The sequence below is a fragment of the Strix uralensis genome, chromosome 4, assembly GCF_047716275.1.
Source record: "Strix uralensis isolate ZFMK-TIS-50842 chromosome 4, bStrUra1, whole genome shotgun sequence".
In the NCBI taxonomy this organism is placed as follows: domain Eukaryota; kingdom Metazoa; phylum Chordata; class Aves; order Strigiformes; family Strigidae; genus Strix; species Strix uralensis.
The window spans coordinates 30,203,187-30,227,376 of record NC_133975.1 but is presented as its reverse complement, the minus strand read 5'-3'; the positions used below and the strand labels follow the sequence as shown (position 1 = coordinate 30,227,376).

At 39.9% G+C, this 24,190-nt stretch overlaps 1 protein-coding gene across 2 annotated transcripts; it reads right to left on the bottom strand.

Annotated features, from left to right (window-relative positions):
• Window positions 1–1,538: 1,538 nt before the first annotated feature.
• Window positions 1,539–24,037, bottom strand: SPATA18 (spermatogenesis associated 18). Of its 2 annotated transcripts, XM_074865063.1 has the most exons (12): window positions 23,703–24,037; window positions 21,384–21,489; window positions 21,181–21,296; window positions 19,575–19,693; window positions 10,469–10,603; window positions 9,575–9,803; window positions 8,370–8,528; window positions 7,649–7,824; window positions 5,582–5,705; window positions 5,171–5,239; window positions 4,310–4,355; window positions 1,539–3,837 (listed from the first exon to the last, which is right to left on the bottom strand). In XM_074865063.1, the coding sequence occupies exons 1-12, from the start codon at window positions 23,787–23,789 to the stop codon at window positions 3,830–3,832; spliced, it is 1,374 nt and encodes a 457-aa protein (XP_074721164.1). In that variant the 5' UTR covers window positions 23,790–24,037; the 3' UTR covers window positions 1,539–3,829. The 2 variants fall into 2 exon arrangements, with proteins under 2 accessions (XP_074721164.1, XP_074721163.1); XM_074865062.1 differs by lacking the exon at window positions 1,539–3,837 and having other exon boundaries at window positions 4,293–4,355.
• Window positions 24,038–24,190: the final 153 nt, after the last annotated feature.

Below are 24,190 nucleotides of genomic sequence, written 5' to 3'. Positions count from 1 at the left end.
TGCAACATTTTGCCTTATTTTTTCATTAACGAGGTACCTGAGAATGACGCTACCAGAAAATAGACAAAACTTTAAAAATACTGGTCACTTTTTTAAAACTCTATTTATTTTTTGTTAACTAAAAAGAGTCAGCCATAAAAAGTGCAAACTGCATAAAACTTCAGAGGGCAAAATGGTTTCTGTTAATAGATGATGATGCTTCCAAATAATAAATGTTTGTCTTGTCCGTGCTGTTTTGGGGGAATGTGTATCATCAATGCAGAAAGAGGTTTCCACTCAAGGTCCTAAATGCAGTTTACAAAAGTGTCATATCTGCTTATGATATAATCTTCTAATATAAAAAGCTAAATGCCAGCTACTGTGAAGAGAAGGAATTAGCATAAAATGATCTGTCTTTATAATCTTTTTTCTTTTAAAACAAAGAACTCTGAATGCAGGCTAAAGCCCTTTAGGTAAAAACAATTTCACAGGAAGCAGTGGTAACAGTGGTGAACAGCATCTTTATGCTGACATTTTACTTTCAAGGAGATAACATTACTTTGAGAACTGTGTTTTTGCAAAGCAGAAGTATTGCCTTCTCAAAGCCATAAGTATAAATACACCACCCACTTCATTTGCACTCATGCCTTTGCTAACAATGAAATGACACCAAGTACTCTATGTTTGTGCTCTGTCTACCCAGTGAAAGGTACAGCTTCCACATAAAAAACACACCTGTATATCAGCAAGAGCCTGTGACAGATTTGCTTACATATGTTGTTTTAAGCTGTCAAAAACCTGCATAAAATGACACGTACATTTCTTTAGTACACTTGCATATATGCTGCATGACTAAAAGAAATACAATAGAGTCTTGAAACTTGAAATACATTCAGTTTGAATGTATGCTAATGTAGCTGCAAGCCATAACATTTTCATTTCTTTAATACAAAGTTAGACTATTTAATGCTACAGTAAGAAAATCATTGTGTAGTTAACACCAATCAAACATGGCTGACAAAGGTTACATAAAGCTGAAAGACAATATTCAATTCTGATGGCACTTTTACTGGATGACTAACTTTTGCAGCACATACATGCAGTATAAAAGTAAAGTTAAAATGCTCAAATCCTGGAAGATGTACAGGCATATGTTTTCCAGGAAGCATTATAATAATTTTTGGCCCTCACATTTACTTTCTTCAGGCTGTAGAGCATTTTTGCTTTAACTTTCTGCTCATCTCCAGAGCCTCCTACAAGACTGAAGCAGTACCACAGCCCACTGCCACCAAGATTAGATGGGAAGACTCCACCAACCTCTGGGTCCCAACTTGCTTTCTCCTAGGATGCTGAGAGAATCTAAGATAATTTCTGAATCTGAGTCTTCATCATGCAGTAGCAAATTTAGCTGAGCCATTTACCCTTAGTATCTGCCAGCTCTGTACGAGTCTCTATGTTATTGAGCTGCAAACATTGAACAAACATTGGTTTGCTCTGCTCTGAAACATTATGAAAAAAAAATCCTAGAACTGCTTTCTCACTACCAAAACAAGTCATTGGCTGTCATGCCATTAGTTTTCTATTCTACTTTGAGACTAACTAGCTCTCTAGGTACCTGCTGGGGGAGTAAGATGAGATGGTCCACCAAGCACTGCAAATTTGTCTTTTTTGGCAATTTTAGATCTTTGGGAATACTAGTTCCTACTGGCACCACAGGTGCATGCAAGTCTGGAACTACCCTGCCTCTCATGTTTGTCAAAAACAACATACTTCCTTGATGTAGTCTTCTCACAGTTGGTATGGAAACTTACTTCAACTCAAAATCATAACACAGACATGTCTTGGTAATTACATGCAGAAGACAAACATACAACACCTAATTTTTAAAAAACCTACACCTCCTGAGCCCTGGGTAATTACAAGATTTTGAGGAATTCTTCATTTTTCTGCTCAAAATCATACTCAGGATATCTAATTTTCTTCTGTTGCCACACAAGTTGCAGGTGCTCAGTTTTTCCAGAACCATGGTGGTTTTAGTCATGAGATCAGTGCAGAAATATGCAGGTTTACTTCAAGCTCAGATCCATAGCTGTGACCAACAATCAGGCTCTTAGAAGAGGAAATCTATTGCTTTTGAATTTTCTCTTGTGACTTTCTTAGATAACAAGAAAGTACACCACTTACATGCATGTGCCTTTGTGTCCCCTTAGTTCAGAGTGGCTCTGTGAACAACTCTTTATGTACAGGACCTCATTTTGTTCTCATCAGTTACTAATGGGCCTAATTCCAATGAAAATACATCTGTAGAACTAGAGTGACAGCTACTCCATGGCTTATGGGGACCAATGCTAAAGTCTGTCTGAAATTTGATCCTGTGCCAGAGTCTTGTGCCAAAGTCTTGAGCCACACAGGTAGAGAGAAAGAGCATGGATGTGTCAATCTGCATAAGATCCTTGGAAAGGGATCATAAAATCTGCTCCTGTAACTTAATTTTAAGGACTACATCATTTCAGAACTAATGAAATTATTTTTGTTCATGTTATTACAGTAGTACTAATGAAATGTCATGTTCCAGGGTATAGGCTGATTAAAAGAGGAGGCAAAAAGGAATTTTTCCTCCTTCTGATTGTTTATATTCCAAAATTGTGGAGGTGAGTTTGGGGAAAACTCCACATAGCTTTGAAGCATCAGGCATTGACTGGAATGAGACAGTGGAGTTGGTGAATCACAAATCAGCTCCATTATGACAAATCCTATGTATCTATGTAAAAGCACAAGGCCCCAAGCAGTCACTTGTGTGGCTTCTATTTAAGGCTGGCCTTACAGATGAGGTTCTGAGAGAAAGACAGTATCAGTCCTCTCGAAGACAAAAATGCTGATATTAAAATAAACATTTACAAGGGGAACAAACTATTTAAAGTTCCAGAATAAAATCTCTTCAGGTCTCTAATTTTTACACTTAAAATGTAATAAATGCCTACTGTAAGAGATAACTGGACAGGTTTTTTTCACTGTGTTCACAAGAATTACTAATCTACCAGTCTGGTATGAAGGCCCACTAAAAGTGATACCAAATAGGCCACCTGAAGTAAATATTTCAAGCCTACAAATAGTCAGTGGTACACTTTCAAAATACTCTAAGTTCCAAACTACAAATTTTTATTATATTCATTTCTAAGTAACAATGGATTTAACAAGGACCATTACTGCTTTGCTAAAGCACATACCCATGCTTTCATAAATAAGTGTCAATAAAGTCCTGGAGATTGCTGGAGTATTGGTAGTTTATGACTGTTCTGTGCAACTTCAGCATTGTAGTTAGAAAATTCAGTTTACCGCAAGGACGTATTTAAAATGATGCTGTGTGAGACTGGCATATCCTAAGATTATTGCCATTTTCTAGAACTGTAAATAAGCACCAATTAATTAAATTGTTTTTAAGTAACAGCTAACCTCAACAGTCTGCAATATTTGCCATTTAGGTTATATGAAACATCCTATCAAGATAAACTATATCATTTGGTATCTGTGGAAAAAATTCTAGATGCAATCATTCTGTCTCCACCTGCAGGATTACAGCATGAATTCCTCAGTGCTCTGCAAATTTTGCCAAATGAGTATGATCCTGTATTGTATGCACCTTTTTTTGTTTGTTTTTTTAAATCAGAAGGGCTGAATTAGTTTCTAAAATTATAAATAAGCCTTCTATAATTCTAAAAACCACACTGAACACAAACTCCATTTGGAGTGACAGTTGCCATTCCCATTATTGCAAGATTTGAGGTATTCTTGAAAAGGCGCCAGTGAAGTCATTGGATCCGGATGTACTGAATCACAGGAACATGTTCAGTTAATGCCCTATTGAATAAAGAGACACATTTCAATACAATTATTTTTTTCTAAATCTCTAAATTGGCTTGGCTTCAAGATGGGCACACATACATACTGTTTGAAATCCCTCACTTCACTGTCACTGCTTAGCTATCTCTTTGGATTTTGAAAGGCATGGAGTCAGCATGTAGCTAACTATCTTTTGTGTAGAGCAGAGAACAAGTTTTACTTACTACAGAACTGGTCACAATAAAGGCAACCAGCAGAGAGACCACTGTCATGAGTTCTGAGTAGAGTGAAAAACAAGCTCGTCTCCAAGTCAGAAACTTCAGCCTTTTTCCACACACAGAAAAGAAATGGGCTAATCATTTTAAAAATAAGACTCGGATAAGTATTTTAGAGTCAAAAACCTCCACCGTGTTATTTTGACTCTTTACTCAGTCATTTAAGGGCATAATATGAAAACCATGAGTCATTATGAACTAATATGCCCACTTACTTGGGCTTATGCGCCTGAGTGGTGAGAGACTGCGGCTTCGAGACAACTGCAAGACAAACAGAAAAGGAAACTCAGGTGTGCTAAAGAACTGTACCCAAGGCAAGCACCTGGGGACCCACCAACATTCAGAAAATTTGCACATGTCTATCAGTGCAGCTCCACTGCTACAAAGTCAAATTCAACAACTTTTGAGTTTTTCCTTCGCACCCTGTACACACATAAAAGTGAGTTTTACCCAAAGCCTCTCACATTTTCAGTATTCACATTTAAAGTTGAGCCCACCTATGTCAGTTTAATAAGATAGGCTAACAATTAGAAATCAGACAAGATTTTTACAAAAATAATTAATAATATTGTGTAACTACACCACATGCAGAACTCTGCTAAGGTTTTCCATACCTTATTAGTACCACCTCAGTTCTTCCCCTCCTGCCCACCCTACACTGATTTTCTGCACCTTTGAGGCATTAGAGGGTAAATCCAGATTACCAATTCAAGGAGGCAGGGACTATGTTCTATATATGTACTGCAAGATGACTAAAACACTTCCAAGATGACGCAAATAGTTATTCAGAAGGGTACTGAAGCAAGGAGAAATAGGGGGAAAGCATTCCTAGATCCACAATTGATACTTTTGAGTATTTAACTATGGTCTACTTCTCATAGAGTATTTCCACTGATAATTACATACCAGGCAATAACTATGTGTCAGTTCAGCTTCATCTCATTCCAGACCCAAAGGCATTTATTCCCAATGTTAAAATGTACATGTGGTATATCAGCATTTTTAAAAGGTTGCCTGCATTCTGAGTTTAAAATACTTGATGCTGTTTATACTACAAGCATTCAGTTGGGGCTTACATGATGAGATAGAAGAGGACTGGTGCTACGACTGCGGCTTCTGCTTCTAGTTCTACTTCTTCGAGACCACTACAAGAGAAGAGTTTGACAAACCTCTTTTGAGAGAGCGCATTTAATAAAAGACAGACTTGGCAAGCAGACTTGCCATGCTGGAGACAAGGCTTGAGGACAGAGAGTAAACAGTAAACTTTCTCCTTAGAACAGGCTCTGCCAACAATCATACATCTGCATAATGAATACGTTAAGGCAAATGGAACTATTCATCCTAAAAACAGGATGAGGCACTACAACCTAACTGATATTTGATATACACAATTCCAGCCATATAGGGAACAATCAAGAATTTATCCTTTAAAACAGTCTTTAAATCCAATGACTTCCCTTAACATGTTCCTTAACAAAAGTACATACCAGAGTTCCTCTTTTTGTGACTGCCTCTCCCTTCACAATTACATCATCATTTTCCATCAGAGCAGGCCATACATGATAGGCCACCAAGACAGCTGTGAAATCAGAGTCAAAACTACGATGGTACCTGTTGAAACATAGTACAAGAAATGTCTGCATATAAATGCCAAAAGATAAATATGATGCTTCAAGTCGATGTTGACAAAAAGCAGAATACTAGCTACAACTCAAACATCTTTCTTGACAATACTTCCACATCACAAAAATAAGTATTCTTTAAGTGAACCTGTAAAAGAAATGCATTTGTAAGACTGACTTAGAAGAATATAGACAGAATACTGTCTACTTATAATGAGAGACACTCCAATAAAACCATCTCACACTTCAGAAGGCCACCAGACCATATTCTTGCATAACCCCACACAAGCCAGGGTCCTTGGGTCCACTGGCAGATTCAATCTCCTGAGCAGCATTTTGGCAGGCATTTTCATTCCATCATCCTGAAATATCTTATTAAAACAAGACCCCTATAGAGTATTTTTGTAATATCCCTTATCTCAAACCTAAAGTTACATCCTAGTATCTTATGAGACATAAGAGGCAATTGTGTTAGCAAGATCCTCAGATATTGATAATGAAACAGTGTCTTTTTAGCTAAGAAAAATTATTTTGAAGGCCTGTATTAACATACCAAATATGTATTACCTCCCTAAGTCTGCAATATTGGCTGAAGAATACATGTCTGGTTTTACGGATTCAAACTCAAAACAAATACAAAATAGCAATGTATCTATACATTAGTAAGGTATATACAATAGCAATTTATATAAAACAAAGTTTTAAACAGAGGCATGAAGTTTCCCATGGAGGAAGGTATAGGGTACGATGAGGCTTGGTCAGCCCTTTTGTAGAGTGGTATCACACACAACTAACAGAGCTATTTTAATTTCTCCAAATTTTGCTCCATCTCTGTGTACTACATATATATGCTATAGATACAAACATATACATGCCACATTTATCTATACAGATGGATAGACGTGTGTATATATGTCTCTCGCAAAAGCACATATAAACACATTACACCTGTTTTTTTGAAGGCCACACACATCAAGTAGGTGGAGAAATCATCCCAAGACTATACCATAGCATTGTTGCCTTCTTAATTCAGCCAGTAGCTTTGGGTATCAAATAGCTAACTGCCCAGTATTTGGACAGGATCATTAAGTAGTCATGTATGACTTTGCACTCTCCTGCTGAAGGGCTACTTTCATCTTTTCTATTTCTCTCCTTGGCTTCTCAAGCTCTTCCCCAAGCGGGTTGCATTCTATTTTAAATTATTATTAGAAGTCTCCTTATTGGTGTGGCTTTTCTTGCTTTTGAGAGCAATTTTTTTTGGAGTTGTCAATCCTGTTAGTTTTTGTTGAAGGCATGGAAGTACCCTACAGTTCTCTGCCAGCTAACAAAGCAGCAAGCCCTGACCCTATGGAAAAAGGAAAAACTGTGTTATGGTGTGCATTGTTTAAACAAAATTACCATTTATAAAGGCATTTTTCTTTTTGCTCAGCTCTAAACCAGAAGAGATGAGAGTGTATTAAGATCCATATGTTGTACAGGAGCCACAGCACACATGTTGATGATCCTCATATCAGACACTCATATCAGATCTCAGTAAAAGTGACTTTTGCAAAATGGGCCAGAAAGGAGGAACAAAGCTGCACACATTTTATAACCACTGGAGGCAGACTAAACAGGGAAAGGAAAACTGGTGATAATTTTCCTCTTAAAGGTTAAATTAATTATGCTCTAAAGACTGAAGTTTATCTAGAAAATTGTTCTGATGTTCATTAAAAAAAACTGTTAACACTGGTCTACCTCCTGGCATTTATACACCATCATAAACCTTAAAGACATACCAAATTCACTACAGAGAAGGAATATTTGCCCCAAATTAATGTTTAGCATAAATCTTAAACCTTTATATTAATTAGCAAAGAAGCAGACTATACAACCTGATGGATTTTTTTTTTTTAAATAGTAAGAATCTGACCGAAAGTAAAGAGTTCTTACTTGGTCTCACTGAAAAGTTCTCTATCAGTACCAAAGGCAATATCAAGAGGAGGAGTGAGTGTCTGCATTGAAAAAGCCACGCGGCACAACTCTCGAATCAAAGTGCTGATCACAATGAAATCAATTTCTGGTGGAAATGAAATCTTTGGGTTGATGTTCATGGAGCGAATTACTTCCTGAAAATAAACACAGTTGAGTAATTTGAGCTAATACTTTTATTCATGGGCAAGTATGGAAATCCCTCCTAAACATGTCTCTCAGCTTTCTACATTTAAAAATCAGTATAAGAAGCTCCCAGCCATGTTGTCTTAGGCTATTCCAGAAAATATTAGCTTCACAAAGAATGTGCTGCTGTTTTAGAAATAAAGTATGAGCTACATCATTGACATCAATCTTAAGAGGGAGATGCAGTTTTTCAATAGAGCACAGAATTTAAGAAAAATATGAAATTTAGTTTGCATTTATTTAAGACAGTTACACTGTATCTTTCAAAAAATATTATTGTGGCAGAGATGTTCTAGTTACAGGCAAATAAAACAATTAATTACTGGGTCATACCACAATATTATTTTGGGAAATAAAGACACAGCTATAAGACATAAAATTCATGCAATGAACTAGAAATGCACTGTAACCTGAAGAAGAAGAAAGTTTACAGACTCTGAATTCATTAGCTACTGAAATAGATCAACACATCCCTTCCCCACTGCCCTTGACTTACATTAACACTGGCTTGAACATCATACAGATCCTCATGGCGAACTATATAATCCAGGACAGTGTCTTCAAGTGACTCAGGCCCCGAGTGACCTAGAGACAGAGTCTCTCTTACACGTATTTTGAGCTGCCTGTAGGCCATCTTTGCTGCATGAAAAGACTCCTGCAAACATAAAGAACTTCTAGTTAAATCCAGGAGACTGAGATTAATTTTTTAGCAATTATCTGAGAGGATGAATTTAACCCCGTATCATCATTGTAAAGAGGAATAGAAAACGCTGCTGTAAAAGTGAAAGTTTAAAATAGTATTCTTCTGGGAGGACTTCTCTGATTAAATCAAGTGCCATTTATTTGCAGAAGCCGGGACTGAAAAAGCTTCCCACCTAACCTATTTTTATGTAGGATGCCACCACACACCCACTATCAATGGAATCACATTCAAGGATATCAAGAGCAGAATTCAGTAACAGCATTGTATGGGCCACAGCCTAATATTTCAGACAGGAGCACCTCTTGTCTGTTAGGTAGAAAGGTTGAATTGGAGAGCGTAAACTGAATGACAGTGAGGGGGGAAAAAACTTCAGTAAGCTAAATGTGCTTGGGATTACACACATTGAGAGACACACTACCTCTCTGACACTGGTATGCACTACATCAGTTTTATAGAAAAGAAGACTGAGTACAGAAAAATTAAAACAAATTTCCTCAGAGCTCATAGTAAATGTGAGGTGTCTAGGTAAACATGAGGCATCTAAGTAATTTCGTGGGACCAAATAAAACTAGAAAAACACATAGCTACAAGCAAGAGGGAAGCATGATATGGAAAGACTTTTTTAGCTTTCTAAAATGTAGTATTCCCAAAAGAATTCATCTAAATGGGACAGTGTTGTTTAGTGCAGGAATCATCTACCTTTCAGAGTCATACAGTCTTCTTATGCATCCCTTTTAGCACGTGTACTATAGGTCACTGACCCTGTTCTAATGTTGGGACAGGACAGTCAGAAAAGGACACTGTATTGAGAGTTCAGTGTAAAAGTGTGAGGTAAAGAAAGGAAAAAAAAAAAAAAATCAAAGGGGAAAAAAGAAGAGAAGTTTTCTTCTCTGTACTTCACAGAAATGCTAATTTACACACAATTTAATCCAATCCAGCCATAATATTTTATAAAGCATTTCTGGCCTACCAAACAAGAAATGTTATTGTTTCCTTACCACAGCTGCAATGTATATTATCCTCTGCACCATTTCCATGTCACTGACATATGTCCTCAAAAGGGTCTCTGCATCCAAGCGTTCCTGAGCATAAATGTCACCAAAGCGAGCTATCAAGCAGGCACGACGTGAAGCATTTGTACGCCTGGCTCGGCCAGGTGAGCAGCTCCTCAGGGGAGATGACTTCTTCTCCCTGTGCCTTAGGTAAGGGGAGCAGCTCCGTGCAAGCCTATGACAGACATGTAAAGAAGCATGAGGTCACTTCACCATCCTCAGATGCTTTTGCCTAGTGCACTGAGTTTTGTGTCATTTTAATTATTACCAGGGTAAGCTGAGATCTTGAGCCAACAAAATTAAAGACACAAACCTGCAGCTGGTTAGGCTAATATGAAGGCATTTGTGTCAATACATTTTATTGGCTAAAGCCTGAACAATACAATTAAAGTAATTCCTCAAGTGTGTACAGCCAAGCACTTTGTTCTGGGGAAACACACTTCTAACTAGTAATACTTTGGAGATTTGTTCCTCTTTCAGTACCACTATAGTGTTTTTAAGTCAAACAAATGAGAATGTAATAAGTTCTGCCCTGTAATGGTACAGTATTCAAAGAGGACTTATAAACAAAAAAACCTAACCATCTCTTTTTAACCTGTACAGTTGTTCTCAGTGTATTTTGTAAAGCTGCTCTCTACTGTTTTGCCAGAAAGTTAACACAGCCTGAAACTTAACAGCCTGAAATTAAAACATCTGGGCACTAGGATAAATCAGTTAAAGCATTTCTGTTCCTTCATAACAGAGTGCAAAAGCTTAGCTTTTGTTTATACTTCAATTACAAATGAAGAGAGAATTCTTGTTATTCTCCAATTCAGTGATTTCTCTGAATAATGCCTCTACCTGCTCTGGAGAACAGACTTTTGGGCATCCAGGATAGAAATCTCATCCCGCAGTATTTGAATCTGCTGCTCATAGTCATTCAGACGATCTAACTTCCTCAAAGGATCCTCCTCTTGGGCACGGGAAGTCTTCAGACTTAACCACACAGAATAAGTTCAGTCACAAGACGTCCTTCTACTAATGCAAACCATCTATCAATTAACCCTCATCATCGAACAAAAAGAAGAAGAGGAGAAATATTGAACAAGCTCCTTATGCTGAAATACAGGGATATGAAGAGTTAAAAAAAGCATATTCTCAACTACACTTTAAAATATGAAAGTGTATTGTGGCAGGAGACTGGATACGCTACGCTTTATGTTGCAGGAGAGATCATTGGTTAGCATTTGGTCTCCTTGCACTATCTCAGATGATGAAGTCTAAGAAATGATTTCTTTCTCATATTTAAGATGTTAACTAAACCACCACATTTCTTTCCTACAGTTTAAGATTCTAGGTATTTTCTTATATCAGGTCCTTAGGTTCTTTTCTTTTCTTTGCTGGAATATATTAGTCAGTCAAAGGATATCACCAGTGATGTTATTCAAGTAATACCAAAAGCTAACGATTCCTCTTCTGCTCTCTCTAAGAGCAGCAGTGTTTCTTAAACATTGGCAGACAACCAGTTAAGCAAGTTTATCTTCTGTCCTTTATTCTTACTTAATGTTAGAAAGTATCCCAACATCTCTGCTTTCCCTCTTAACACAGATATTACTGTTGTTTTCCTCTTTCCAACAGGAAAAAAAAATTTTTAAAAATGCTTTGTATTCATTTTGGAGGTCTTCGATCTGTCCTTCCTTTTCTTTACTGAAGGATCCACCTTCTGAAGGTGAGATTTGTGAGGATCTGAACCGATGAAAGCTGTAACACCTATCAATTGACAAACTTCCTGTTTTGACTTTCTAAGGAGCAAGGGTGACTGAGAGGACCACAGGTAATAAGGCCAGTGCATCTGCTAAGAGGAAAGACTGTCCTTCTGACCTGGGTAGGAAAAGCTGCAGATATTATTACAATCCCATGGACATCCTTAGTCAGCTCTTCCAGCAAGGACTTCTAGCATAGTGGTAGTAAAAGAGAGCTAAAGAATTCTAATGTAAAGAACAACTGGGAAAGGAAAGTAGATTTGGGAAGACGAGTTCTAGAGATAGAGATGGGGGGGAAATCATTATGTAACACAAAAAAAAAAACCTGGAAGAAAACCCTATATAATATACAACACACTAGTTGGGCTTTCTTTAAATTGCCATGATAGGCAATGCAGACAGAAAACGCAGTATTAATAACCATCCAACAGAAAGGATAAATAAAAAGTAATCATGTCGCTTCTGTATTATTTTCTTTTTGTTATTTACCACTATTCACATAGGGATTTTTCAGAAAGTTTTAAAGCAATTTTTGATGGTCTTTATGTCACTGCTGTGAGATCCACAGAAGTTCCATCTTTTCATCATGACAGCAGATAATTATTACAAATACAGATGTTTAATTATGAGTCTGCCTTTATCAGGAGAGGGAGGGGAAACCAAACAGGAAAGCTCGACAGACTGAAATGCAGAAATACCTGCATCTTTCATTGTTCATCACAAGTCATACGGTAAGTCACAAACATAAGAAAAGCCACCGCTGAAAATGGATGTTTCTTTCTTTGTAAGAAAAGCTAAATACCAAAAGGAAAAAAACAACCTTAAGACAGACAGATTTATGAATTACCAATGCTGACTTTTGTAAGCCTTAACGCTAATCCTTCCCATGCTAATTACATCTATGCAGTACTCAGTTTCCCGTTTTATTGTTCATTCACTCTACTACTAAATATTAGTCTGAAACGAAGTGAGTATTATCATCTTTCTGTTACGGTTAGAGATGAGGATGCGACAAAAAAATAATGGGAACAAACAAGGCAAAATATAGTTCTTAGAAAAAAATCAGAACAGTTTTTATAACCCACTTTTATTTTAAGGCTATAACTAGTGTTTTAAACTCCACCATCTAACCATTTAAAAATAAAATAGGTGTCTTCAGCCAGTTTTTCAGGAGAAAATACAACAGCCTTGAGAATTTCTGTCAAGTATCTGCTTAATGCTGTTTAGATAAAGGAGCCTACTGCTACACTCCAGTTTCAAATAATTCATTAACAATAAAGTCCCTCACAGTTTCCCCAGTCCTTGGGCTAAGCCTGACTCATACAGTCAGATTCCCTTGAAATTCAAGGTGAGTACAACTCTACCTACGTAATTTTTGGCCAGTAATTTGTTTAACCTATTTTTAAGAGACTCCTGCAACCGCAACAATACAAGGTCATGAGGTAACTGATTCACACTACCATACTGGCTGTTATTAATTACAAAACGTGTCTATCAAAATTTCTTCCTACCAATTTATGTAATAGGTCCTCTGTACAACAGATCAAAAAAGAAAAGTCCTCTTGACCTCATTTACTTTAAAGGAGTCATCTGGCTTTGTTAAGTTTGATTAGACCTTGGCACAAGTCTAAGCACCCTAGTAGTAAGCTTCCATTTATAATAGTACTAATGGAATTTTGTTCAGTCTGCATATAACAGTTTTTAGTACACTTTATTTTTTTGTCTTCCCTGAAGAACTTCTAATTACTTTTAAATGTTGTTATTCATTTTTTAAAAAATTACATTTTCCATCATAATTCTGCAGAAATAGATAAATCCTTTTATAATTAATATCTTGATACAACAAAAGCTTATAATGGCTATAGAATTTAATTATATTGAGTCTAGACCACATTTGCCCTAACAGCCCAGCAGACCAAGTTGTCTTGCAAAACATGGTTTGATTTAAGTATGTGAGACAGACAGGCTATAGACAAGAGGAATGAGATCATTAGCTATTACAAAAGTCTCTAAAAACAAGTTTACAGACAAAGATGAAAAGGACACTCCTGGCATAACTGTTTCTTGTGTATATATAAAAAAAAAAAAAAAACAAAACCACACACACCAAAAAAACCCAAAACCACAAAACACCACCAAACAAAAAACCCAAACCTGCCCTAAGTGTCACAGATCAGTCCTGACCTCACTTTCTCTACTTTTAGAAGGATTCTGGTTTTCACAGGCAGGTGAAGACTATGCAAATTTGATTTCACCCAACTAAAAGGGTTCAAATTTTGAAAAGATGATTCACAGAACATGAAAAATAGCACCTTCAATCAAAAGTTGAACACCCAGGCAGAAGATGCACATGTAGAGTGCCAGCTAAACTGAGAGCAAACATGAACCATAAGCACATGGAGATTATGGAATTCCCAGATTCATAGGAAGACAGGAATGTTTTATTTTCTGTCAGTAGTACAAATGGCAACATGAATTTCTGTCCAGTCTGCATTAAGACCTACACATTGGAATAGTGAGATGCTTTATTCCCTACTAATCATTTTAATTGGGAAGACAGCAGTCAGATTATATCTAAGAATCAAGGAGTTATAAGCTATTTTTCACCCAACAAATCAAAAGAGCCCATTTTATAGAATATGAGCCTAGACCCCAGGGAGCCATACAAAAAACAAAAATTCAAAAGTGATCAACGCTTGCTAGGAAAGTCCATGGATAAAATCTGACATTATTCTAGAAGCAATGATAAACACCCAGAGAAGAACAAGCAATATTCAACTTGATATTGGAAGTAGAGACTCTAATGGCCTGAGGTTTTTTTGTTTGCTTATCTTAATTAGGAGTAGCTCATCTACTCTCAGTTGCCCTAAAAGGAAAGAAACTCATGGGCAGTTATATTCTTTCCTACATTGTAAGCAGCAAAGTCAAGTCTCATTCATTTTTAAAAGCAGCAATGTTATTTAACTGAACAGCTGCAAGCATTTATTTAACCAGTATTACTATAGTTCTGTTGTTGAAATGTCAGTTATCACAAGAGTCACATGCTGTTGGAATTAATTTCAAATATATTGGTGTCCTTTTCTGGTAATAGAACGCAAAAAAACAAAAGAAACCCAAAAAAACCCCTACATGGGCTACATTTCATAATAGTGAAGAATTATTATTGCTTCTAGAACTGCCTGTAGGTCAAGACACAAAAGGAAATTAGTTTTAAGGACTCCTGTAGTGAAATGGAAAGATAGGTGTCCCAGCTGCACCCTTACCGATCCAGATTAACTTTCCAGATGTGACCAACACACTTAGAAACTCAAAAAACATTTTTAAACCAGAGATGTCGACACTACCAATAGCCATTACTTCTGCGCAGACAGGCAAAAGGATTTGGCAAAAATAGTCTAAAAGAAAAGTATAAAGAACTTTATCTTAAGATAGACAGACTGAAGTGTCTTCTACTTAACACACAAGTCACTTCCAAGAGCATCATAGCAAATTGCAAACAATGGTTTCTGGCTATATTCAGAATATGGTTCTCTCCTATTTAACTTCACCTACAAGATTCAAATGCTATCAAGCTGCTAGTTTCAAAATAATCTTTCCTTCACCCTAAAGAAAAAAGGATAGAAGTTCAGCCGTAATGGTTCTTCTTACATGAATCTACTTATGCTAATTCTCTCTCTATAACACTGTGAGAGACAAGAAACCAGGCCTGCGAGAAACTAAGAAAAGCAGCCTGAGAAAGGAAAAGTTGAAAGAAAAAGTTCAAAGAAATGCCTCAAACACTCGCAAGACAAAACTGTGAGTCACAGGGTGGATAGCGTAGAGGTCGAAGCTGATAAGGCTGCCCGAATAACACAAGATGCAGCTGGAGGAGGGAGCCCTGTGGAGACAGGACGGCTCTGCTCTGATGCACCTGGACAAATTTCAAGGGCCATCTGTCCGGTGAATGACCTTTGCTTCATTATCCACGAAATGCATATTAAAGTTAACACCCCTCAATATGCTAACGAAGGCTGACATGATCATGCTAATTACATCATCCCATCCCCCTCCCATCATCCCATACCCCTCCCCAGACATGGGATACGTAGGTATGTGGGTCAACCTAGGGGATGGACCCAAGGAAAGTGTGTGTAAATCAAGGCGGGGGAAGGAGGGGGTGGGGCCCAGGAGAGTGCAGTGAAGCGAAGAAGACGGATGCCAGCGAAAAAGACGGATGCCTCCTGGAACCCTCGCCGGCAGGATCAGCACAGAAACCCAGAGCAGTGATCTGTATTTCCCCATTCCCTCGATTTCCCTCTTTTCCCTTTCCCATTAAGAAATGCAAGGCATATTGTATTGCCTGCCACAACTTGCTATATACTTAGCCAATCATCGTGTGTTCAATTAGTACATTGTGGGTAGTTAATAAATGTTTAGACTTGGAGACTTGTTGTCCGCTCCATTGGGGATTTGCGAATCTGAGTCACTTGTCTCCCTCGTCTGAGCGGGACGTAACAAACACCAAGAATCAAAGTTACAGGATGCTAAGGAGCTAGACCTACTTTTTGCTATAGCATAGGACAGTGTAGGCTAAACAGAACCTGCTCAGGTAAATGACAGGCTGTCTCTGTATGCTGACTTTCTACCACAAATACCCCAAGATTCAATTTTTCTTATTCTGCTTTTAGCTGAACAGTTTCGACTTCTGCTGCCAAAAGAGTAGTGGTTGACTTGGTCTTTGTGTCTTCAAGAGCCAGCTGGGTTTTTGCCAGACTGCAAGAAAAATTAATAACCTTCATGGTAAAGGCTGAGTTTCTACCAGAGAATTAAATACAAACTGATTAAGCAGACCAAATCCATACCAGTTTAACATCTGAAAACAATCACAGTGGGCTTTGTGCAGACTATCAGCACACAAATAGATTATAAAAGGTCATATCTGACTATGTAATAACAGAATTATTTTGCTACAACCCATTGTTTTTCATTAAGACTAAATTCCAGTTTCTTCACTGATTTCAACAATTTACAGCAATCAGAATGACTTCGCTGTCCATAGATGGGGTATCTTGGGACACTAATTGTTTCTCCTGCACCTGTCCCCTGCTTGCTAATAACTACACAATCATGAATCCGTACTGCATCACCTTGAAAGGATCAGTTCTGAAACTTCCATGCATGACTTCACCTCTGCTTGAATTGCCTCTTCCCAACCCTCCACCCTCTAGATTTCTACCTTTGCAAACCACAGCCAACACCTCTCTGACCTCACTGCACAGAGAAATGCAACCCACAAACTGTACAAGAGCTTTACCAATGACTTCCCATTATGCAGGGGCTTGCCCAACATGACTTTTTCTTGCTGAAAACTGCCACACACTCACTCCAATCTGTATTAGTGAACAACTTTCCTTGTGCTTCTCACCTTGACCATCCAACACTTTTCTCCAGCTCATCAAATAATCTTTCTATCCACACAGAAGCATAGGACAAAATGCTTCACCCCTAAACCAACCTTTATATATACACCTGAACCACAGAAGGGTTGAGGTTGGAGGGCACCTCTGGAAGTCATCTGGTCCAACCCCCCTGCTCAAGCAGGGACACCTAAAGCCAGTTGCCCACAGCCCTGGACTTTTGAATATCTCCAAGGATGGAGACTTCACAACCTCCCTGGGCAACCTGTGCCAGTGCTCAGTCACCCTCACAGTAAAAAAAGGGTTCCCTGATGTTCAGAGGGAACCTCCTGTGTTTCAGTTTATGCCACTGTCTCTGGTTCTGTCACTGGGCACCACTACAAATAGCCTGGCTCTGTCTGCTTTACACCCTCCCTTCAGGTATATACATTAATAAGGTCCACCAATCTCCTATAACTCTCCTCTATACTTAGAAATATCAACAGAAAACAAGTCCTTTGCTTATTAAACCTTCCAGACTGGAATTATTTTGCAAGATTACCTAATTCCAGCAAACCAGTTGAAATGCCAAAAAAACCCTCTCTCTTCTTCCAAACATTGTGGGGTCCTTCTCTGTCCCACCTTGTCACTTTTGATATTTAACGTGTACTGCAAGATTACAAGATGTTTTTGTTCTCTTGTCTTCTTTTCGGGGGAATGCATTGATCTTTAAGTCAGAGTTGACTGAGACACTTTTCTGATAGTGAAAAATTAAAATGCCTGCATTCATCCAAGATGAGACATAACAGATACTAATATGTGTTGGTGAATAAGGGAAGAGCAACTGATGTCACCTCCCTTGCCTTCTTGACAGTGTCCCACCCAACATCCTTGTCTCAAATTGGAGACATATGGATTTGATGGACAGACTAATTAATGGATAAGAAATTGGCTGGATGGCTGCACCCAAAGAGTTGCAGTGAACAGCTCAATGTCCAAATGGAGATCAGTGACAAGTGGTGTCCCTCGGGGTCTGTGCTGGTACTATTCAACATCTTTATTAATGACACTACAGTAGGATTGAGTGCAGCCTCAGCAAGTTTGTAGATGACACCAAACCAAGTGGTGCAGTTGATATTCTTGAGGGAACAGATGCCATCCAGGGGAACCTCGACAGGTTTGAGTGGGCCCATGTGAATGTCATTAAGTTCAACAAAGCCAAGTGCAACCTGATGCACCTGGGTTGAGGCAATCAGTAGTATCAGTACAGACTGAGGAGGAACAAAGTGGATTCAGTCCTGTGGAGAAGGACTTGGAAATAGTGGTAAATGAAAAACTACAAATAAGCTGGCAATGTGCGTTGCAGCCCAAAAAGCCAATCATATACTGGACAGCATAAAAAGAGGCATGGCCAGAAGGTCAAGGGAGGTGATTCTCCCCCTCTATTCCCCTTTCATGAGACTCCAGTTGGAGTACTGTACCCAGCTCTAGGGTCCCCAGTGCAAGACAGACATGGACCTGTTAAAGCAGGTCCAGAGGAGGACCACAAAAATGGTCAGAGGATTGAAACACCTGTGAAGAAAGGCTGAGAGAATTGGGATTGTTTAGCATGCAGAAGAGAAGGCTTCAGGGAGACCTTACTGCAGCCTTCTGATAAGAAAGATGGAGAGACACTTTACTCCTTACCCCTCCACTAGTGATAGGATGAGGGATAATGATTTTAAACTGAAAGAGAGGAGATTTATATTGGGTACAAGGAAGAAATTCTTTACTCTGAGGTTGGTGAGACACTGGAACAGGTTGTCCAGAGAAGTTGTGGGTGTTCTCTCCCTGGAAGTGTTCAAGGCCAGGTTGGAGGGGACTTTGAGCAACCTGGTCTAGTGGAAGGTGTCCCTGCCCACGGCAGGGGGGTTGGAACTAGATGACCTTTGATGGTCCCTCCCAACCCAAAACATTCTGTGATTCTACAGTCCTATGAAAGCAGGAGATATCTGCAAGATTAGGATACAGGATGACATATTCTATTTAACCTCTTTCCTCTAATCTAGCTAATACAGTTTGCAGTTCTGAAAACTTGACATTCTTGGAATCACTTAGTAAGATCATTAAATTATATCACTTATTGTACTGACCCAAGGACTGTGAACATCCATTGTTCTCATGCTAACAGGATGTATGAGAAAGTGTCTGTCACTTGGAGCTACCTCTGAAATGGCCCTGGAACTGGCACTAACTGCACAAATCCGTTTCTGAAACAATTATGTCATTCTGAGACTACAGGACTCCACAAAACGTGTTTTATGCAACTGGACAAAAAGTGTTCAGTCCTAGTCACTTATTTGAAAATCTGTCTTTGTCTCTTCCTCCATATTACCACAGTGGGTTTTGATCATCTTAGATGTTCACATACTGATTACATACCATAACTAATTACGACATGTTGTAGGTCCTTCAATAAGTGTTCCACTATAGCTACTCAATTTATTTTTATCAAGGTTTGCTCAGCTTGCAACAGTTCACTGACTATAATTCCACTGGGATGGTCACACACTATGCAAAACCCTTTGATCTAGAATGCTGGCATGTTTTCTAACTCCTCTGCCAGAAGCAAAACCTACCAAGTCAGTTTATGAATGCAGGTATGACTATCATTTATACCCACCCCACTTTGGACACACACGGACAATCCAGATCCTAGATGTATTTTGAAGCTCTGATTTTTAGCCAGATATGAAGCATTTTACAAATCTCCATCAGTGTCCAGATGTCAAGAGAAAAACATGGCTTGTTGAAAAACAAAACAAAAAAAACCACAATTAATTCCCCTACTCTTGTTCCACATGGTCAAGCTGTAGACGAGTTGAAGTCAGTTCTTCCTGCAGCTCTTGCAGTTGAAAAGTCTGATTGCTGGCCAGCTCTTTCAGCTGCCTCTCTTTCTCAATTGAATCCTACAATGAAACAAAATCACACTCCTTGAATGTTCTACCTTACAGAATCCTTCAGCAATGTAGTATAGCATTATTAGCAGTTGTATTTCTAAAGATTTCAGTAAAGACCATTTCTAAAGTAACTGAAAACAAAAGCATACTTTCTAGAGAGATAAGCAATACCTTCCAGGCACACAAACCAGACTTAATGTATTAGGAAAAATCTTCACTTCATTTACACCTCATGATAGAGAATATGGAAGGTCTGCACATGCAGATTTACTACCTGTATACACATCATCTGAACAAAGCATTCTTGCAGATGTGTTGCATGAGCTTTTTTCCAGTCATCTTCTGACTGACTACATCACCAACTGAAGTAAAGTTTTTGGGAATTCGTGTACACAAAATAACAGAAAAAGATATTAGAAGAGAGAGGCAACTACTGTCGTTCCAGAAAGCACAGTACTACACATGCAGCTCCATCTTTAACAACCTATAGATTTGCCTAATGCTACTGGAATCAAATAAGTGACTGTGCAGCAGGCTTTTCTTTAAATTTTGAATGTCATGTGCGATGACAAATCCATAACTGGTGCACCAATTGTAGTGTCATTTATTATTAATAATAAAAGACTTTTTTGGCAAAACCCTACTCCTGCAATGCACTAGAATCTGACTCTTAAGGGATATCACTTTTCATTTGTCCTTATTTAAATTGTGAAAGATTTTGACAGAAGAGGTGTACAAATTATAAGTCACAGAACATGGAGACATCACTGTCAGATCTGAAGATCTTCAGTATTTTCCCCTAGTCTGCATCAACCAACACTCTTATTTTCTTTCAAAGCACAAAGCCACAGCAGATCTGTCTTTTCTGCTAGAACTACTATAACCCCTTCAGTAAATATCAAATACGTACTAACTCCAAATATCGAGTCAGGCACGTGGTGGTGTCATGATAGACATGAGCACTTTGGGGTTTTTTCTCTTCTGGAGACATTATAATACTTAGATACTAAACAAAGATTATTTTTTTTTCCTTCAAAAAAATAGAAGGAGCTCACAGATAAATGCATGGAGTTCATACACACCTTCAATTTACACATGTATTTTCAGAGTGTTAGGTTTTTACTAATAGAGATATGGCATAAATACTTCTATGATGTCTTTGCAAATGTAAAGGTGGCATAATTCTTTACCTAGAAAAGAAGTACAAGAACATAGCTTCTCTTACAAATCAAATTCCTCCCTATTGTCACTCATTGTTGTGAAACAGCGTAATCCCTAGAAGGTCAAAAGTAACTTTAATGACCTCTTTGATTTCCCTTTCAAAGAAAACATAAAATGAGACAGAGAAACAGTATAGGAGTCTCCATGAGCAACTAAGGATATATTTCATTAACCAAATCAGGGAGGGAGGCTATTATTAACAGAAAGTCATTAAAGCTCTCCTATGGGTATAAATTCACACTGTTCTATTCCCTTAAAATAAGTTTCCTACATACCTGAGTGAGAGAGGGGTTGGTTTCAAAGAGCCTTCCTGAGGTAGCACAGGAAAAACAAGTCCCTAGCCATGGCAGGAGACGAGTTTTTATTGTTTCCACACCTGCATAATGCCCACCTAAAAAAATACATTCATTAAGAAACTGTGAGAACACTTACAGAAAGATCCAGAGCTTGAAAAGATGACACATGTGAAATGATTTACCTTCTTGAGATGTTTCATTGAGGATTGTGAAGAGCTGCCCTTGAATCTCAGAGTTCAATTCTATTATTTCACAGCATCGGTTCAGATTCTGATCACAGGAATTAATCTGTAAATTAATGTGTATTAATATATCTGCCTGGGTTTTCTTACTTAATTATTCCTGTTATGATCACAACTTTTTTTTCCTATAATTACTTCACAAACTTTTCTTACTGCATCCTCTAGAATACACATCTTTAAAAGGTCCACATTGTTAACAGGTGAACGAACAAGACATCAGGACTTCTATCACCCAGTTAATTCCCCAGTTAATTGAGAAAACTTACTTCTTTCCCCATTCATAAAGAAGACACAACCACAAATATCATGGATCTATGTTAAAATCTTTCAACACAGAGTTTTAAATAATGATAGGAGATATCTGGATAAAAAACATATTAGTCCAAAATCTGATTTTCCATGTTAGCTGCAATAATACATATAAGGCTCTTATCTTGGTTTGTCAACAGCCACATGAGGCCTCTGTGCAATTTCATCTGATTTCTAAGAGTTACCAACTGAAACAAATACTGCCAAAGAATGGGCAGTATCCAGCATTACACCTAGGAAACAACAGAACAGCAAAGCTACACCACTTTCAGCAAATGCAATTCTGAAAAGGAGTTGATGGGGTTAATCTGTCCAGGATGCTACTGCACCTGCCAGAACACATACCTTGTACCTGCTTCCTTAATCTTTACTCATAACCTGTGTATCACCTTCAGTGTGGATCACCCTCTAGGTCTTCAGACTTTAATGACTCCATAAAGTTTTTACAAGCTTCCAAAACAGCTCAAACTCTCACCCATTCCCCTGTCAGCTTGCATTTTGATTGCTGCAGCATGCTTTCCTCTTGTCTCAAGGGGCACAGTCTCACCCTGCTAACCTCCACTAGACCACCACTGCAAAGTGCATTTTTCCAGCTCGTTACACCAACGCAACACCCATGGTGCTTCCATCTGCCAGCACCTCCTTTTCTGCAATGGCAGCCTGAAACTGCTCATCTTTGTTCCCCAAGACAACAGGGACTACCCCATCTCACTTATTATGGAGAATTCAGCTCAGCCCTCCCGAGGCCTGCCTCCACCACCCACCTGCAAGATTTTAAAATGCACACCTCTGTTCTTCCTCTTCTGATGTCCTGTACTTTGTGGTAACTTCACCAGCTACCCTCAAACTCTTCCTTAAAACTATCCTTTTCCATGAATCCTGTAGAGAGTTACACTGGCTATTAATATGCTGTAACTCCTACATACCACAAAGTAAAAGAACTGACTTCCCTTAAAAATGCTGCATCTCTGCTCAGCACCTTTTCTCACCAAACATAACACACAGTAGATGGTCACCGACTCATGACCAAATCAACTATCAGTGTCCAGAGGCTAATGAAACCCAGGAACACAGGAGTGAAAACTCTGTCAAGGTTTTCCACTTGGAAAATTCACAACTGCCAAGCCTCATGTCCCTTCACCTCACCTGTCCCTAATTTTATGCCTTCTCTACTGCTTCCACTGTTTTGACTCCTCAGTCTCCTGTTACCTCCTACTTCTCCATGCATACTATTACATCCATCTGCAGACTTCTCACCCTTACCCAAAACTCTTTCCTCACACCTGCTTCCCACCTTCCGAAGCCCTCTGCAGCTGTGCTGTCTCGCAGCAGCCTCCCGGCTCTAGCAGGTTTCCCACCCAGGAAGAGCTGGGGAACTGGATAACCCTGTTCTCTCTTTGAGCATCCCTTTTCCTCACATTTTCCTGACTGTTCCTAGGCCACAGGCAATTCCTTCTGAGCACACCCTTCACCCACGATCTTTCCATCTGCTGGTCTTTTACCGCAAAACTCTTTTCTGAGGCAGACTCAGTCATTACAGCTCAGATAAGACTTTTAACCTCCAGTCTTTGCCGTCAATGAACTTTGTCACAGGCAAAAAAGAAAACTAGCTGAAGCTGGGAGTTCTACAGGTGTAAAAATTGTGATAACCGGGTGCATGTGTGGGTCAACGTCCCAAACTGGCCTTCTGAACCCTCACGGCCGGTTGCAGGTTTCGGCTGCACCGGGCTGAGGGCACCGGCGCTCCCGGGATGCGGGGCCGGGGGGGGGGGCGGCCGCCGCTCCGCGTCCCGCCGTCACCGCGGAGACCGCCGCACGGCCCCGGCACCGCGGCAGGGGCGCCGCTGCCGGCGGCCTCCCGCCCCCGGAGGGCCCGCGGGGTGCGGCGGACCGCCCTCCGTGCAACCCCCCAGCAGACGCGAGTCGCCCCGGCTGGCGGCCGCGGCCCACCTCGTAGTCCCGGTACCAGCTCTCCAGTTTCTCCTGCAGCACCCGGCCGCTCCCCGCGCCGACCAGCCTCCTCAAGCCGTCGGCCATGGCCGGCTGTCAGATCGCTCCTGGGGTGGGGTTGGGCTGCGCTGATTCCCCGGTCCCGTCCCTCCGGGAGCCCTCGGCGAGCGGGCGGCGCGGAGAGCGAGTTGGTGCCGCCGGCTCGGGCCCGCTGCTCTGGGCGGCGCCGCGTTCGCGCCGCCTTTATAGTCCCGATTGTAACGTGGGCCGGGGCCGGCGCGGCGGCGGGTGCCACGGCGACGCGGACAGCGCGCGCCTCGGTTGTGGTAACGCGGCAGCCGCCCCCCGGCTGCCCGCGGCTTGGCCCGGTGCGGGGCAACGGGGAACGCGCCCTCGGCCGCCAGGGGGCGCTGCCGGGCGACGCGTTCCCGGAGCAACGGAGCGGCACCCAGCTCGCGCCGACCGCCTCCCTCCCCGCGCCGCCAGGG